Raw genomic sequence first — 18,893 nt, 5'->3', positions numbered from 1 at the left:
TTTAAACAATTCCCTGTTATACTGTTAAAATTCAATTTGTTTTTCTTTTTCTTTTTTTATTTTTATTGTTGGTAGTTCAAAACATTACACAGTTCTTAATATATCATATTTCACAGTTTGATTCAAGTGGGTTATGAACTCCCATTTTTACCCCGTATACAGATTGCTGTATCACATCATTTACACTTCCATTGATTTATCATATTGCCATTCTAGTGTCTGATTTATTCTGCTGTCTATCCTATTCTCTACTATCCCCCCTCCCCTCCCCTCTTCTCTCTCTACCCCCTCTACTGTAAATCATTTCTTCCACTTGTATTATTCTTCTCTTACCCCTCCTTTCCTCTTATATGTAATTTTGTATAACCCTGAGGATCAACTTCCATTTTCATGCAATTTCCCTTCTCTCTCCCTTTCCCTCCCACCTCTCATCCCTGTTTAATGTTAATCTTCTTCTCTAGCTCTTCGTCCCTACCCTGTCCTTAGTTACTCCCCTTATATCAATGAAGTCATTTGGCATTTGTTTTTTAAGGATTGGCTAGCTTCACTTAGCATAATCTGCTCTAATGCCATCCATTTCCCTCCAAATTCTATGATTTTGTCGTTTCTTAATGCAGAGTAATACTCCATTGTGTTGTTTTTCTTAATATGGCTTGCATGCCATGGCATAGTCTGATCTCCATTTATTTCTTCATTATCACCTCAAGCCATTCTAGTTTAGTAGCGGTTATCTTCTGTTAATGCACACATAACACACACACATAAACTCACACTGATTCATAAAAACACTCTTCTATTTTAGATGTCTCTTCTCATTTGACTTTCATCCTTTCCCCTAGGAAAATGATACCTCTTCTAAAATAAAGTATCTGCTTGTTTTCCCCACTTTTACAATTTTTCTTTCTAGGGGTTTTTTTGTTTTTTTTTTTTTTGTTTTTGTTATGCCAAAAGACAGCCTAAAAAAATTAGTTAAAAACTTAAGTTGTTCTTCTCCATGGAAATTTTTTGCAAACAATGAAAGATTTATGAAATCTGAAGAGGAGTACAACAGCATTTACTTTCCCCTTTTTATATGCCCTCATAACATCTTTTTAATCTTAGCAAGTAACATTCCACAATAGTAAATTGAATGAAGACAGAGGCAGCTTCTGTCTTGGCCACTCAAGTCTTCCCAGTATTCTACTTCCTAGGTGCCATGATGAGCCTGGTTTGTAGTTTGACACTTTATAAGTATTTGATTGGAAAAGTGAGGAAAGTCCATCTCTTCCCATGATACCACACTTTTGAGTCGTTAGTGTATTATGTGTTTGAGAGGTGGTCAGAAAATATTTGTGTGTCATGTAATCTTTTCAACCCTGTGAAATAGGTGGTGGTGGGTGTGGGGGGATTGGTTGGTTGGTTGTTTTTGGAGACATGGTCTCATTAAGTTGCTGAGACTGGCCTCTAACTTGACATCTTCCTACCTCAGCCTCCTGAGTTGCTGGGATTATAAGCATGTGTCACCATCCCCTCACCCCTACCCCGTGGTATTTTTATCACTATGTATTATAAACAAACAAGCTCATGATGCTGTGACTTAGTTTTTGAATGACATCTGAAAAGTGACTCAGGTATTCTAATTTAAATTCTGTATTTTTCTACTCCTTTTTCTGACCCAAATAAGAGTGATTTCTTTGTCCATAGTAGGCAGCTTATGTAGTCTTTTTACATTGCACTTGCCATTTAGAAACTTTATCCTGTACCTATAGGAGCCATTTTAGTGTTTTGTTGATATGTTTTTTTTTTTTTCCTTTAAAGCTGCAGAAATTTTCAACCCGTGATATGTGATTGAACATCAAGAGATTTTTTTAACTTCTGAAATCACATGCAAGATTGTGGGTCTTTCTGGGGTGAGGGTCAATAATATGAGCAACTTCTCTAACAGGAGAAGAGTGTGTGTGTGTGTGTGTGTGTGTGTGATGGGAGAGGATGAACTATGGTCCAAAAAGTGTTTTCTGAATGGTTTGGACATCAGCAGGGCTCCTACTCTTTTTTTTCCAAAGATTTTTTTTTTTTTTTAAGATGGACACAATATCTTTACTTTGTTTTATTTATTTTTTTATGTGGTACTGAGGATTGAACCAAGTGCCTCAAGTAGGCAAGCACTCTACTACTGAGCTATAAATACCCAGCCCCTCCTACTCTTAACTTTAGGTTGACCTAACTAGTGTAACATGTAACTTTGGGGAAGTTGCTTTCAGGGCTATGATGATTTTGAAATGTTGAGGAGAAATCTTAGTTGTGGATTTAATTTGTCTAGAAAATAGAAATCTGAAATTGGAGAAACATTTAATGAAGACCTTAGTAATTCATCATTGGTTACTGTTTTGCATGAAAGTACTCTCCTTTTTCTGCTACTAGACATGGGGGGCCTTGAAAGTAGGAATTGTGTTAGGTTGACTTTCATGCTTCAGCCTTAGACTACACCCACCAGATAGACGTGTGTGGAATAAAAACATTGCTAAGAGAGATTCTTTGAATTGTAATTAAGATGAGCAAGACTAAGCCAGGTGTGGTGATGCACACCTGTAATCCCAGCGGCTCTGGAGGCTGAGGCAGGACAGAGCAGCCTCAGCAATTTAGCAGGGCTCTAAGCAATTTAGTACGACCCAGTCTCAAAACACAAAAGGGTTAGGGATGTGATTCGGTGGTTTGAGTGCATCTGGGTTCAATCCCTGGTACAAAAACAAAACAAAGGGTGGGAGAACAAGTTTAAACTGAATAATAGTGAGCTGGGAGGTCTTTTTTCTTTTCTTTTCTTTCTTTTTTTCTTTTTTTAAAGATATGGCACTTACTGAAGAATAGCATTTAGAAGTTGCTTCATGAGTAGCCAGGTCTTCACCTGGAATACACTCAATGTACAAGAGTCTTGACACTATGCCTTTTTTTTTTTTTTAATATTTTAGTTAGACACAATACCTTTATTTTTATGTGGTGCTGAGGATCGAATCCAGCTACTGCTGAGCCACGACCTCAGTCCCGCCTTTTTCATTTTTAGTTTTTTTAAGGTAGGCCATTTCTGCTCATGATATAAAATTTAGAAGGCCTATAGTTAAATGTTTCTTTCCCATCCACATCCCCTGTCATTTTCCTTAGAGGCAGTTAATACAACTAATTTCTTGTGTAGTCTTCCAGAAATGATTTTTGCATAGTAAGCATATATATTTTGCCTTTAAAAAAGGAAAAAAAAAAAACCAAACCTGACAGCTTATTCAGCTTTTTGGTTTTTTGGGGGGGACAGGGGAAGGTACTGAGGATTGAACTCAGGGGCATTTGACCACGGAGCCACATCCCCAAGCCCTATTTTGTATTTTATTTAGAGATAGGGTCTAACTTGTGTTGCTAAAACTGCCCTTGATTTTTTAATCCTCCTACCTCAGCCTCCAAGTCTCAGTGATTAGAGGCAAGCACCCCACACCTGGCTTCTGCTTTCATATTTTCTCTCTTTATCCTCTCCTATTGGTTTTTGACTGCTCTTCAAGCTGTGAAAGAGGCACTGCATTCAAAATAAATATTTTATTATACAACAGATAATCTGATCATCTGTATGATAAAAGGTAGAAAAGTTATTTTACTCTCATTGTAAATTATTTTATTCTCCTAAGTGTGTTTAGCTCAGGAACAGTCTAAATCAGTGTTTACATTTTTTCCTTTCCAGGGCCTTGTGTGTACTAGGCAAGCACTATACCAGAGCTATATCCCAGCTCTCAAAAAAAGATTTCTTATGAGTTGTTTCATAAATTTCTAGCAGCTCATTTTTTACATCTTTAAAAAGTTCTACATTGCTTTAATGAACTTTTCAGTGAGTGCTTTTTGAGGCTGCTATAAGAAAACATTCCACATTAGTAGTATATAACATGTTCAAGTGTTTGAGAAACAGAAACTATAATCAACTATAAAGACTTTCCTCTCTGCCTACTTTTCTCTGTATACCTTCTCTCTTGGCAATCTCCTATAGTACCACAATGTAAGGCATTGTTTTTTTAAGACTTGCCCAAATTGTAGGTCTCTTGATTTAGCCTATTTCTTGTATTTCACATGTATATTTTCAGCTTTCTGTGGGCTCTGTCCTGCAGTTGCTGTTCAGATTCAACCTCAAAATCTTCTTTCAAACCAGACACGGAGATGTTTACCTGTAATCCTGGTAGTTTAGGAGGCTGAGGCAGGAGGATTGTGAGTTCAATCCCAGTGGTTTAGGAGGCTGAGGTGGGAGGATTGTGAGTTCAATCCCAGTGGTTTAGGAGGCTGAGGCGGGAGGATTGTGAGTTCAAGGCCAGCCTCTACAATTTAGTGATACTCTGTCTCTAAATAAAATATAAAAAAAGGGATAGGGTTGAGCAGTGGTTGAACACCCCTGTGTTCAGTCCCTGGTATGTATAAACAAACAAAAAACAAAACCAAAACTTATCTCACAAGCTGGTTCTTCATTTTAAAATATTCAGTTGAATAATAGCTTTACCTTTTTTTTTTAAGCCACATTCAAAACATTTATCTCTTTTAGTTAAAATTGCTACTGCTAACTGTAGCAATATCTGAAAATACAGTTTTCAGATAACTAAGCTTTTCTCTTAGGGATAGTTTTGTTGGAAGATTATTTCCAAAATTATGGTAGCTTTGAATACCTTCTTCATATTTTTTGATAGTGTTGTTTTAAAAGAAACTTTCAAAGCTTTCTTTCTCTTAAATGTCCAGTTGTTGAATTTTGGTACTTGTATGTGTTATTAATATGGGCTGGATAATTCATTTACATTTACTTTTCCAGAGTTTTCCCATCATTCAGAGTGGTTAAGTCTTCTAGCATGGTACAGTACACACTGTTGACAATTATGAGATACATAGCTCTGTAGCTCAGTGGTAAAGCATGTAGTTAGCATGAAGGAGGCCCTGGGTTAAAAAAAAAAGTTATTGTTGCATTATTTTCTAGCTTACAGTGTCTTACTGTTGAAGTCTGATACTATTTTGATTTGTTGTAGTAGGATCTCTGAAGTCTCTAAGCAATTTTCTTTTGATACTTTCTTTCTCTCAGTTTTCTTTCATTTTCTGAAATTTCTCATAAAAGATGTAGAACTTTTTGTAGCAATCCTTTAGTTTCATTTACATAAACATACACACACATTTTTTTTAGTTGTAGGTGGACATAATACCTTTATTTATTTATTTATTTTAATGTGGTGCTGAAGATCAAACCCAAGGCCTCAAACCTCCAACCCAAACCCTGGGACATGCTAGAAGAGCACTCTACCACTAAGCCACAACTCCAGACCCCCTAATTGTCACTTTTAATCTCCCATTTTTCCAATTTACTTTGTGTTCTGCTTTCAGAGAGACTCTTAATCTTCTTTTTTTCTATCCATACAATCCAAAATTTACTCTTCTCTGCTCAGAATCATGAGAAAGAAGAAAAAGATTCAGAAAATGTGAGTTAGGCAAAAAATTTTAAATTACCTGTACATTCACTACCTGTATATAATTAACAGTCTTAGATCTACAGATGGGTTTGTACTTTTTTTATTCTTCCACTGTTATTTTACAGGATTTCAGAGTGGAGTTGGGATAAGTATGTGTATTTCTATATTGTGTTTTATTTTTCATCTCTTCTTGTGAACATTTCCTACTGATCCTTTAAGACAACACAAATATCTACTTCTTTAGGTCATGTTTTCTAGTCCTCACTCCAAAGGTGTAAATCAGCTTTTATATCCCTCTGTTATATTTCTCTTAATTGTTTTATACATACCTATCATAAGATAATGCATATTTACTTTCTCTGTTTTCTTAGTGTTTGTGAGGGAATAGAAGAACTGGTTAAGAGTGTGTGCTTTGGACAGACACAAATCTAGTCATGGGTCTTAGGTCCAGTATATAACTCATTGCTAGGATAATTACTTTACCTCTCTTATCCTGTTTTCTGTGTATTGTAGATATAATAATAAGAGTATATGAGAGCTGTGCACAGTGGCACACATCTATAAACCCAGTGGCTCAGGAGGCCAAGGCAGGAGGATCGCTAGTTCAAAGCCAGCATTAGCAACTTAGTGAGGCCCTAAGCAATTCATTGAGACCCTGTCTCTAAATAAAATACTAAAAAGGTCTGGGGATGTGGCTCAGTGGTTATGTGTCCCTGGGTTCAAACATCAGTACCAAAAAAAAAAAAAAATAAATAAAGAGTATATGAGAATATATAGGACCTGGGACAGAGTAATCGCTCTCAGACATTCTGATTGTTAGTCTACAAACTCCTTGATGGCAGGTAGTATTTATCTCAAACATCTAACATATAGCAGAGTCTTAATATATTTAGCATATAGTTGATACTCAAGTCTTTGTTGCATAGATAAGTAAGTCCAGTTTCCACAGGTAGCCATCATAGAACTCATGCTCTTTTTATGTCCACATATTAAAAACATCTTCACTCACATTTTCATATTTTAATAGAGAATATTGGATGCATTGGTGTTATGTAATCTTATCATTGATTCTGTGTGTATCAAATAATCCAAAGATTTATTTTGAGTCTTTGACTAAAGGGGAGAGATTGGTCAAAGGAAGCTGTTTTAAACATGTTGCAGAGGCTCATTTGTTACCCTGACCCTGGAAGTATAGTACAGAACATTCTTGTTATAAGGGAGACCTCTGATGTCCTTTTCAGGATGAGAGTGAGCAATGGTATAGGATGAAGAGATTGATGGTATAGTGATAAAAGGCATGGGGTATGTGTAATACTTTGAGTTTATATAGCATTATGGGTAATTTCTATACAACAGAAGTAGAATTTCACTTGTTGGTCCATTTCACTAGTCACAGAGTATATGGATTATCTGGCAGGCACTTTTCTCAGTTCCAGAGATATAGCAAAGAATAAGGCAGTCTTGGCTTGTAACAATTATAGCTTGAGTGTATATGGAGGGTGGGAGGGAGAGGAAGAGAGTTTACGTGTTAATTGGGAGCAGCACCTAGACACTAAAGAAATAAGAGGATGATAGTTGAGTGATTGTACATTGAAGATTATTGTGAATGGAACCAACTCAGATAATCATTTTCTACAGTGGAATCTGATCTGTGGGTGTGACATTATTCCTAATAGACATCCATAGCACTCAAGCTAACACTAATATAATTAGTGATAGCATTGGTGATTTAATACTTACCTTTGGAAAACTCCAGTTGGATTTTCAGAGCTTTAGTCTCCTAGATAATAAGTTTCTGGCTTAAATTTTGTATCCAACTTTGACTTTATAATGAGGAGGATCAATCACATTAGCCTCTCTAATGGTTTGGGTTCCCCAAAATATTGTTAGGCACATAGTGTGTAGTCAGTAGTAATCATTTATTTTGTGAACATCAAAATACATTTTTGGCTTAGTAGATGATCTAAAATTTTTTGCAGGGTGGTGGTGTTGGGCATTGACCTGGGACCTCATGTTTAACACTGAGCCATATCCCCAGCCTTGATCTAAATTTTTGAAGTAAGAATTTTTATTTATTTATTAAGTGCCGAGGATTGAACCCAGGGGCTTAACCACTAAGCTATGTCCCCAGCCCTTTTTTTTTTTATTGTTGGTAGTTCAAAACATTACACAGTTCTTAATATATCATATTTCACAGTTTGATTCAAGTGGGTTATGAACTCCCATTTTTACCCCGTATACAGATTGCTGTATCTCATCAGTTACACTTCCATTGATTTACATATTGCCATTCTAGTGTCTGATGTATTCAGCTGTCTATCCCCCCAGCCCTTTTTAAGACAGGGTCTAGCTAAGTTGCTTAGGGCCTTGCTAAATTGCTTAGGCTGGCTTTGAACTTGTGATCCTTCTATCTCAGCCAACCAAGCCACTTTGATTACAGGAATGTGCCACCATGCCTGGTTAGAAGAATTTTTGAGAAGCATTTCTTATGGCACATTTTCTGCCACCACAGAATGGGTCCCCAACTTGAGGGCTGTACAATATATTACTTCAGACATTTGTAATGAACACTCTTCATATCTTACACAATCCCATGCTACTTGGGAGGCTGAAGTAGAAGATTGCAGATTGGAGGCTAGCTTGGGCAATTTAGCAAAACCCTGTCTCAAAGTTAGAAAATGCTAGGGATGTAACACAGTGGTAGAGCACTCACCTAGCATGTGTGGGGCCCTGGATTCAATCTCCAGTAGTTACCTCATAGGGTTGTTTTGAAGCGCAAATAAGATAATACATTTTAAAATGTTTAGAATCATGCAGGCAAACAGAGAAGTGCAGAAGTACTTGTAACAATCATTGTCTATTAGGTAATTTGTCAGTATACATATAATTTTGGAAATTTTTAAGAATTTGCATTCTTATCTGTATGGTCCATTTTTGTCATTTTCAAAAGAAATTGAAAATTGTATCCTGACCTTTCCTTAGTTGTGTGACATGGATTATTTCTCATTTTCCACAAATATTGCTAGAACCAATGATAATGTGAGGGAAGGAGTTCTTTAATTTTGGGGGAGTACATTCCCCAAAATGAATCACCAGGTCTCTTAAGTGTAGTTAATATTACAAGACTACTGTGAAAAGGACACTATCATGTTATGTACCTTTGAGAAGATGTGTGAGTTTGTCATTACCCTACTTGGCATTACCTTACTTGTTATTACCCTACTTGGCTATCCAAGTAGGGTAGTAACATGTTGTGCCCAAGCATTACTTGATGGTCTAGAATAATATGGAATTGTCAGAGCAACAAAGCGGGTTCTAGGCTTTAGAACCACACAGCAAGAAAAGGTACCTCCAGTCTTAAAAAAAATAGTTTACATTTCTCAAGATCAACTTTGGTACAGTATTGGATGCCATTTCAGGAGCATTAGTAATTTAATACTTACCTTTTCTATTTTTTGTAATAATAACATTGTGAAAGTAGATGTCACATTTGGCTGTTAGTGAAGTGGATTGTGTATTTATAGAAAAATAGTCTGTATGGCAGGAATTGTCTTTATCGTGGTTTTTTTCTGAAATATTTTTATGTAACTAGGTTATTGCTACTCTTTTCTTTCTAAAGTAGGGATGGTAGGTGAGAGAACATACAATAAAGTAACTGTTTTGATTTTTATGTAGGAATGCATATGCAGAAGGCATGTAGAAATTAGAATTCTCAGGAAGTGTGTTCTTGCAGAAATGCCCCTGTCACTAAGTCTGCTACTTTGCTGGTGAAATCATACAAACCTGGTAGATGTAAAATATAAATATTGTGTGCTACATATTTTTGTTTCTAAGGGGCCAGGATCTATTTTTATTTGAAGCCAAATATAAGTCAAATTTTGGAGATTAAAAACCAGCCTGTTCCTTCCCATTTCTTTGTCATATGAAATTAGTTACAAAGCAATCACCACTTTCACCCCAGACTAATCAACCTTGTTCGGGTTTATTTTTTTGCAGGAGGTATATCGAATTCCAAAGAAAAGTCAAACTGAAAAGGACAGTACAGGTAGGTATTCAGAGATACTCTATGTATGACTTTACAAATATTCTTTCAGTATATGCAAGGGTAACTGATAAATACTTAAGCTTTTTTGTTTTTGAAACCAGACAATACATAATTAGGTAAATTAAATATTTAAAATTTAGAAACTTGAACTTTTATTCTTTCTTAATGACTTTTTGCCAAAGGAGATTTCCCTGATACTGCCTGTGTGTGTGTTGATACTGTTCTGAAAGTAAGTCATGGTCTTTCAGTATCTTTTATCTGTTCATTGTTTCTCTAAAGGTTCATTCTTAAACCTGTACTCCTAGAGACCTGAGGAAGAATGTTTAGTTTTAGATATTTTTACACAAAATCTGATGTGTATATTTACTTTCCTGGGGAAAGCTCAAAATGTTTTGAGACTTCTATGGGAGTCACAAAAAGGTTGAGAATCATTGTTACATAACAGGAAAGCTGTGGGAGTCTGGTTTCTGTTTTTTACCACTTAGTTATATCTCCTAGAACCTTTCTGGGGGAGTAAAGTAATGAGCTCAATCATTGATTTCTTGAATTCCTCTAGCACTGGTCCATAAATAGTGTTATGAAGCCATTGTGAATAGTATTTTGTTTGTTTATTGTTATCTTTTGTATATTTTAAAATCCTACTACTTTGTTCATTAACTTCTACTTAGGGCTCTAGGCAATATTGGTTGGCAAAACAAGTGGCATGCTATAGATTTGATTATCAGATTATCTCTAGACTCACTGAGTTGAAACCATTGGCAACACGGATGAAACAAATACCTATGAAAGTTTTCCCCCAATAGTTTGCAAATATCTAGTGTGGTATAGCCTTGTAAGAGAAGCAGAGGCAGGTCTTTAATGGATAACTATAATCTTTACAGGGAACAGCTTTTATGTGGTAGCTTCAGTCTCTCCCTCACATGGAATCCCCTATTTCAGTCTTATTTTTAAGGAAATGCTTATAATATAATACAAACCTGGTTCCATCCTTTATGTCACGCAGTTAAAGCTTAGAACCCTTAAAATTCAGAAGAATTGTGAAGTATTTTGGGAAATACATTGTGTAGTTCAATCTTTGTTTTATAATACGAGGAATTCAGCCTGAATAAATGGAATGATTTCTCTGTCTCACATATTCTAAGGCAGAAGTCAGAATAACTTTATCATGTGACCCAGCAATTCCACTTCCAGGAATTTACCTAAGAGAAATGAAAATATGTCCAAAGGCTTGTGCATAAATGTTCATTCGTGTGACATTATGTATAATTTATTATTAATAGTCAGGAGTGGAAACAACTCAAATTCTACCAACAGAAAAATGGATAAACAAAATGTGGTACACACTCTCAGAATAAAATAGAAAGGACCGGGGGTATAACAGCTTAGTAGAGCACCCTTGGGTTCAATCCCCAATTGTTTGGGGGTGGGGCGGAGAAGAACAACAACACAGTATGATAATAATACAGACACAGAGCAATCGTGTGTAATAGCAGTCAGTTTGTATTGAGAGTGTTCAGTTGTGTCTGAAATGTTCAGTGGTCAGATTGACTGAGAAAGGTGAGAAACTAGTAGGCATGGTTAATGAAAAATAGTATTCAGTCAATGTTGAGAAACAACAGTCATGGAATTTAGAAAGTGAAGATAGAGCATGAAGCATTCTAGATAAAGGAAACAATGAAGAAGCTTAATATTATCAACTTGGAGTGGGAAGCTGTTATCTTTGCTTTGCGGATGTGCCCATTTGGCTTTGATAACTTCTTAAGTTAGCACCTATGTCTGAAATATTTTATTTTAATTGTAGTTCATAAAGAGTTGTCTGATAACCTTTTTTAAAAAGTTAGTTAAACTTATGCTAAACATGTCAGGCTTCTTTTCTATAAATTATAAATATAGAGTGTTATAGGGCTAGTTGTAGGCTTTTTACATTTTAAGCTGACAAGCACACTGTCTTGCTAAAGGTAACAGGAACATTTTGCATGCATGTACTCACTGAATGTTAGACATGTTGAAGACTTGGACTGAGTCTTTTGTGGGGAAAAGAAGAAAAAGGCATTCATGGAAGAGAGTTAAGTGTAGTAAACACATAAGACTTTTGTCTCATCCAAATTCAGTATTAGGTAGATAAGGGAAGGGTCGATAGGTCTGTTTATTGTATACAAGTTTAATTATACTGTTGCTGTACTTTTGTAAAAAAATTTATACAGTTGATGTACTTTTATAAAGTTTACCAAGTAACTTTATGAAAACCTTTTTTCTCTTAGTAACTGAACGAGGAAGGGATGCTGTTGGCTTTAGAGATCAAACAGCTGCCCCAAAGACTCCTAACAGGTCAAGAGAGAGAGACCCAGATAAGCAAACTCAAAATAAAGAGAAAAGGAAACGAAGGGGCTCCCTCTCACCACCCTCTTCTGCCTATGAGCGGGGAACAAAAAGGCCAGATGACAGGTAAGTGACATGAGTTTTTTCTCCTTTTGGGGGCAAGACAGAAAGTACCCAAGTCAAATGCAGTCATCCCTCCAAATCTGCTTATTACTTTGGAACCAATGGCTTTTGGAATTAGTACTTTCTCTTGATGAATGAGTATAAAATATTACTGATATAAATCTGAAGACAGATTATCTTTTGTTTGTAATAATAGATGTAAAAAGTTAGTAGAGTTTTGGTACTTGAAAAGTTTCTGTTTGACACATAAATGCCATGTAGAGAGCCAAAGCTTTTTTTTTTTTTTTTTTTTTAAGGGAAATGAAAGTTGGTAAGAGGTAATGCTTCTAAAGCAATAGCAATTCTTCAGAAGTCAGGACTTTGCCAGGCACTGTCGCGCATGCCTGTGATCCCAGCAACTTGGGAGACTAAGGCAGGGAGGATTGCAAGTTTGAGCCGGCCTCAGAAATTTAGCAAGACCCTGTCTCAATAAAGGGCTGGGGATGTGACTCAGTGGTTAAGCACCCCTGGTACCAAAAAATAAAATGAAAGAAAAAGTTAGGACTTGATTTTCTACTGACTCTTGTGCCATACCAATCAAAATACTGATCTGAAAATATCAGAGGGAAAAAAAAAAGTGCATTCCAGAGTCCTTCTCTAGAAAAAATAAAAAGGAGTGGGAATGTAGCTTAGTGTTAATTGTTAAGTGCCCATGGATTTAATCCCTAGTACCAAAATAAATAAATAAAAATTTTAAAATAATAAGAAAAAAATACCAGAGACTCTTGTACTGGTAGAGAAACAAAGCACATAACCATCCATTGAGGGCTAGAAAACAGTTATTCCAGAGAAATTCTCTTTTTTAAATTGAATTTTCTTTTTAAAATTCTGACATATGATTTTCATATACTATAGCTGCCAGAAGTCTTTTGAATTTATATTCCCCTAATTACTAAATAGATTGAAATATGGAATGCTTCATGAATTTGCGTGTCATCCTTGCACAGGGGCCAAGCTAGTATTCTCTGTATCATTCCAGTTTTAGTATGTGTGCTGCCAAAGCAAGTACTAGGATGAATATCTTGTCATTTGCTTTTGGATATTTCTGTTTTCTGTGAAAGCCCATCCTTTTTTCACTAATGTGCAGTCCTGCCTCACTCCAGCAAGTTTTCATATATATATATCTGTTTCTTGGCTCTTAATGACTCACACTTATGCGAAGTCTTAGTACAAAGCAGGTCAGTCTTTCTACCCAGACCTTCTTGATTTTCTTCTAGTATATCTTGTTTTTGCTCAAACTTTTACTCTTCCTTAGAATCTGCTTGTTGCTCTATGCCTTAAACAAAATTAAAAATTAAAATTAAAAAAGGGAAGAATTCTATGGAGACTTGACATCATTACAATTTTGAATATTCCTATCTCTGTCTGGTTAGGTCTTCTTTAATACTTGTTTATTTGGAACTGGGAATTGAACCTAGGGATACTCAATCACAGAGCCACATCCCCAGCCCTTTTAAAAAAATTTTGAGACAGGGTCTTCCTAAGTTGCTCAGGGCCTTGCTAAGTTGCTGAGACTGGCTTTGAACTTGAGACCCTCCTGCCTTAGCCTCCTGAGCCACTAGAATTACAGGCATGTGCCACTGTGCCCAGCTTCTATACTATTTAATTTATTTTTTGATTTTTTGTAGTTGTAGGTGGACAGAATGCCCCTATTTATTTGCTTATTTTTATATGGTACTGAGGATTAAACCCAGTGGCTTACACTTGTAAGGCAAGTGCTCTGCTACTGAGCTACAGCCCTAGCCCTTCTTTAATAATTTTTATATATATATTTTTAGTTGTAGTTGGACACAATATCTTTATTTTTATGTGGTGCTGAGGATTGAACCCAGTGCCTGTCATGCATGCAAGGCGAGTTCTCTCCCTGTGAGCCACAATCCCAGCCCCCTCGTTAATGTTTTTAATAAAGGTTTTCTTTAATTAAATGTATAATTTTCTCAAAAAAGACTTACATATATTTGTGGTGTATTTCTTTCTAGGAATCTTAATTTTTTGTTAGCTTTTTAGTTTGCTAGTGGTATTTAGATACTCAATTTACTTTCACATACTGGTGACCATACAGAACTTAACTAATTTCAATAATTTGTGTGGGGTTTATCTCCCACCTTTTTAATCTTTGTATGTCAACACTTCATATTATTGCAATTTTTCTTTTTTCTTTCTAATCTTTATACCTTGTTCTTGTGTTTTGCTAGCAATACAAATCACAGAATAATATTTTTTTTATCTTGAATTAATTTCCTTGGTAAATTTGTTTCCTTTTTTTAGGTTTATTAGGCTTTCATAAAATTCTTAATTTGAGTGGATTCTCTTCTGATTTCCATTTTTATTTCCAATGTGTGTTTAATTTTTTTTTTTTTGGCTAAACTTCTAACTTATCATTTATTGACTGTATGATACCAGTTTTTAAACTGGTGTTTCAGTTTAATAAAAATCTAAAATTAATCAATATCCTTAACACAGGTACTTAAAAAGTCTCTCTCTCTCTCTTTTGTTGTTTGTACTGCTCACCCTCGTTTTTAAAAACCAGCTTTATTTTATTAGTAGGTATAAATTCCTGCAAGTTTCACTATTGTAATAGCATACAGTAGCACATGAAAGTAATCTCAACTACTAGGGACACTGAGGCAGGAGGATCACAAATTCCAAAACCCCGTTTCAGAATAAAAAAACAAAAAGGACTTGGTTCAATCCCAGTACCATCCCCTGCCCTCCAAGAAAGATTGACCCTTGTAAGTGAATTCTATGATTTTTGTCAAATAAACTCACATTATGTAATCATCACCAGTCATGATACAGAACACTTTCATCACCTCAAAAGATTGCCTATGCCCCTTTGTAGTTAGTTAGTCCCTCCCACATCCCTAATTCCCGATCTGCTTTCTAACCCTCTATAGTTTTTTGTTTTCTAGAATGTCATTTATGTGGTATTTTATAATATATAGCATTTCATCTGCCTTCTTTTATTCACCATATTGTTCATTTAGGTCACCCCTGTTGTTGTGTGTCTAAGTAGTATTCCATTGTTGAGAGGTTTATAAATTTTATCAGTTGATAGGCATTGGGATTATTTTAGCATTTCTGCTGTTGTGAATATTGGGGCCGTATCCTGGTCTTCACAGTTGACACTATTCTTTGGCCTCCTGGCTTTCTTTACTGCTTTTGTGAAATTTATTATCTAATTGTTATTATACTTCAAAATAAGCTGATATTTTGTTTTGGGTGTTGTACTGAATGTTATATGACTATTTCTTCTTTTATCTGATTAGAATTCATTAAACTTTCTGAATATGAGGTTTATCTTCCAAGTAACTAATTCTCTTTAGAGCTAATCTCCTGCTTCACCATACTTTGGACCTGAGGGACCATGAATTGAATGAGTACTGGATTGTTTCTTGGCTCATTACGGTTATGTTTTTCTTTTAAATTTCAGAATTTGTTGTTTTAGAATAGTCTGCACCCATAAAGAAGAATAGGCTGCTATTAGGTATCTTTAATTTGGTGTTCTAAGATCTAAGAATAGAGATGAAGTTATTTTCATTTAAGTATTGATTTTCGGGCTGGGGAGGTGGCTCTAGCGGTAGTGCGCTTGCCTGGCATGCGTGCGGCCCGGGTTCGATCCTCAGCACCACATACAAACAAAGATGTTGTGTCCGCTGAAAACTAAAAAATAAATATTAAAAAAAATTCTCTCTCATTCTCTCTCTCTCTCTCTCTCTCTCTCTCTTTAAAAAAAAAAAAAAGTATTGATTTCTTGAGGTTTTGTGTGCAACACTCCTTAACTAATTTTGAATACGATTTTTAACCAGTGCCAAATGGAGTTGTTATGGTTAGTGGTTGAATAATGAATGGCATAATATCTAATAATGCTTTGATTACGTCCACAATTTAGTGAATAACTTTGTCTTCCTCTTATTTTTTCATTCTAGATATGATACACCAACTTCTAAAAAGAAAGTACGAATTAAAGACCGTAATAAACTTTCTACAGAGGAACGCCGGAAGTTGTTTGAACAAGAGGTGGCTCAGCGGGAGGCTCAAAAACAACAGCAGCAGATGCAGAACCTGGGAATGACATCGCCGCTGCCCTATGACTCTCTTGGCTATAATGCCCCTCATCACCCCTTTGCTGGCTATCCACCAGGTTATCCCATGCAGGCATATGTGGATCCCAGCAACCCTAATGCTGGAAAGGTGCTCCTGCCTACACCCAGCATGGAACCTGTGTGTTCTCCTGCTCCTTATGATCATGCTCAGCCCTTGGTGGGACATTCTACAGAACCCCTTGCTGCCCCTCCACCAGTGCCAGTGGTACCACATGCAGCAGCCCCTGTGGAAGTTTCCAGTTCACAGTATGTGGCTCAGAGTGATGGTGTGGTACACCAGGACTCCACTGTTGCTGTCATGCCAGTACCAGCTCCAGGCCCAGTCCAGGGACAGAATTATAGTGTTTGGGATTCAAACCAACAATCTGTCAGTGTACAACAGCAGTACTCTCCTGCACAATCTCAAGCAACCATATATTATCAAGGACAGACATGTCCAACTGTGTATGGTGTGACATCTCCTTATTCACAGACAACTCCACCAATTGTACAGGTAACTAATTCTGGAACCTCTATTTCTGTCTTACAGTTTGTTATAGGATGTTAATTAAATCTGGTACAAGGGGAGAAATCCTGCCACTGATTGCTTATGGATATAGATCTTTATTTTTTTTCCAGTGCTAGGAGATCAGTTTTAGGGCCTCATGCATGCTAGGGCAAGTGCTCTGCCTCTGAGCTATATATAACACCAGTCTCTAGAGCAATGATATATATTGATTATTTCACGCACACACACACACACACACACACACACACACACACACACACACACATTATATATTAATTATTGTTATGCAAAATATTGCTCCAAAATGTAAGACAACAACTAATTATTACTATCTTACAGTTTCTATGGGTCAGGAATTCAGAAGTAATTTAACTGGGTGGTTCTAGATCAGAATCTTCCATGAAATTTCAGTCAGGCTCTCAGCTAGAGCTTCAGTTATCTGTACATCATGAGTATGACATTTGGAGCAAATGTGTAATCAGAAAGTGATTTTCTCATTTTTTAACATACTCACATCAGCATAAAAGCTCAGTTTTAACCAAGGTATCATATAATTATAGTGGTTTTGAGATATTAATAAGTGGCCTATTCTTAAAAAGTTATAAATAATCTCAAAAAATTGAGTGCTTAGACTATAATTTTTTACATTTCACAGTGAAGTGATTCAAATATAATAAAATAATAGTGACTCCCCCCCCAGAAGTAGGGTAGAACAATGAGATTTTTCCTTCTACAACATACTAAACTTTGTTTTCTTTGTAATTCACATTTTAAACATATTTAAAATCACATTTAAAAATATTTCTAGCTGGATTTATATTTGAAAAATAAGTTTTTATGTAATTTCAAGGTGTTTGAACAGGCAAGACCATTTGCTGCAAGATTTTTGCCAGCAAATAAATTCAACAAATACATGATATTTATATATGTCTTACAAATTATGCACATCTTCTGTAGTATTCCATTTGGACTGCAAACCAGTTTCCCTTTTTTGGTTTATATAAACCTAATAAGTACTTAAAAAAAAGTAGATATCACTATTATTGGTTTTGATGTTAGCATATGATTATTAACTAGCTTGAATAGAGAGAGATAAAATAATAGATCCCTAAAAAATGTTCATTAACAATGTATCTCCTGCTGGGTATGGTGATACATACTTGAATCCTGGTGACTCAAGAGGCTGAAACAGGAGAATTGCAAGTTCAAGGCCAGCCTTAGCCATTTAGTGAGATCCTATCTCAAAATAAAAAGGGATAGGGATGTAGCTCAGTGATAAAGCATACCTGGGTAAAATTCTTAGTACAAAAACAACAACATATCTATTAATGATTGCAATGTTGTGTGATTACTAGTTCAATCACTGATATTAATATCTTTTGCCATTTCCTTTGGGAATTATTTTCCTGTTTTATTCCTGATGGTAAATTGTCATCCTTTAAACATATCTTTTGCATTTTAGAAACAGGTAGAATTTGGAGCCTCTTCTCTTAAATTCAGGGCATGATGACCAAGCTAGATAATGTCATTTCAGTTTAGAAGTTGTTTCATAGCTAACACTGGGAGCCAGTCTTTATGCTAGAGAAACCATATCTTTACTCTACAGTAATCAATACTCTTTAAAATTAAAATGTCTGCATGATGAGCCCTGCTTAACTATCTCATGTAAGACAAATTCTCCCTTTCCCCTGTAATGGGTATTAAACCCAGGGGTGCTTCACCATTGAACTATATCCCTTGTCCTTTTTTTTTATTATTATTTTTTAAATTTTGAGATACCCAGAATATGTGATGCACCTGCCTCAGTCCCCTGTGTTGCTGGGATTATAGATGTGCATGACAACACACCTGGCTAGGTTATACTTTTTAACTTTTAAAACGTTGTTTAATAATCTTTGCTGGTAGTACCCTTTTTGCACTGACTTCTAATTATCATTGGGATATACATCAAGTGTTGTTAAGTATTTTTTGATTTTACAAGTTCCTAGACTTTGGGATAGGAATTAGGTGGGGGATAACTGTTTCTATAAATATATAAAAAAGATTTTCGATCTTATGTTAAATATCTTAAAATGAAAGCAATTCATTCTAATGAAAGAGTAAATATGTGCTTTTCTTCCTGAGCTTGTAATATTATTCTGTTGATAATTCTGCTGTAACATTGGATATGGTTTATTTTTTATGTAGATTAAGCTATTCCAGTATATTGCATCAAGTATTATTCTTTTCCTTTTTTCTGTGTCCTCTCAAAAATTATTCATACAGCCCAGTGCAGTGGCACATGTCTGTAATCCCAACACTCAGGG

General features: G+C 35.7%; 2 protein-coding genes and 1 non-coding gene across 3 annotated transcripts in view; 2 read left to right on the top strand and 1 right to left on the bottom strand.

The window, feature by feature from the left end:
- Setd2 (SET domain containing 2, histone lysine methyltransferase) overlaps positions 1–9,492 on the top strand; it is an 88,765-nt gene extending 79,273 nt beyond the window's left edge. The window contains exon 14 of the mRNA XM_077796297.1: positions 9,444–9,492. The gene's annotated coding sequence lies outside the window, so the exon portion shown is untranslated. The remainder of the gene's footprint in view (positions 1–9,443) is intronic.
- A 1,674-nt stretch (positions 9,493–11,166) lies between these two features.
- The window catches only part of LOC144253819 (histone-lysine N-methyltransferase SETD2-like), a 34,446-nt gene continuing 26,719 nt past the window's right edge, over positions 11,167–18,893 (top strand). The window contains exons 1-3 of the mRNA XM_077796483.1: positions 11,167–11,254; positions 11,754–11,937; positions 15,903–16,572. Of these exons, the coding sequence (XP_077652609.1) occupies positions 11,167–11,254; positions 11,754–11,937; positions 15,903–16,572 (942 nt within the window). The remainder of the gene's footprint in view (positions 11,255–11,753; positions 11,938–15,902; positions 16,573–18,893) is intronic.
- Positions 12,876–12,982, bottom strand: LOC113183729 (U6 spliceosomal RNA). Its single transcript, XR_003300903.1, has one exon. It is a non-coding gene; the product is annotated as a U6 spliceosomal RNA (small nuclear RNA).

The sequence above is a fragment of the Urocitellus parryii genome, chromosome 3 (assembly GCF_045843805.1).
Source record: "Urocitellus parryii isolate mUroPar1 chromosome 3, mUroPar1.hap1, whole genome shotgun sequence".
In the NCBI taxonomy this organism is placed as follows: Eukaryota; Metazoa; Chordata; class Mammalia; order Rodentia; family Sciuridae; genus Urocitellus; species Urocitellus parryii.
The sequence above is the reverse complement of the archived record's forward strand: the minus strand, read 5'-3'. Positions and strand labels throughout refer to the sequence as shown.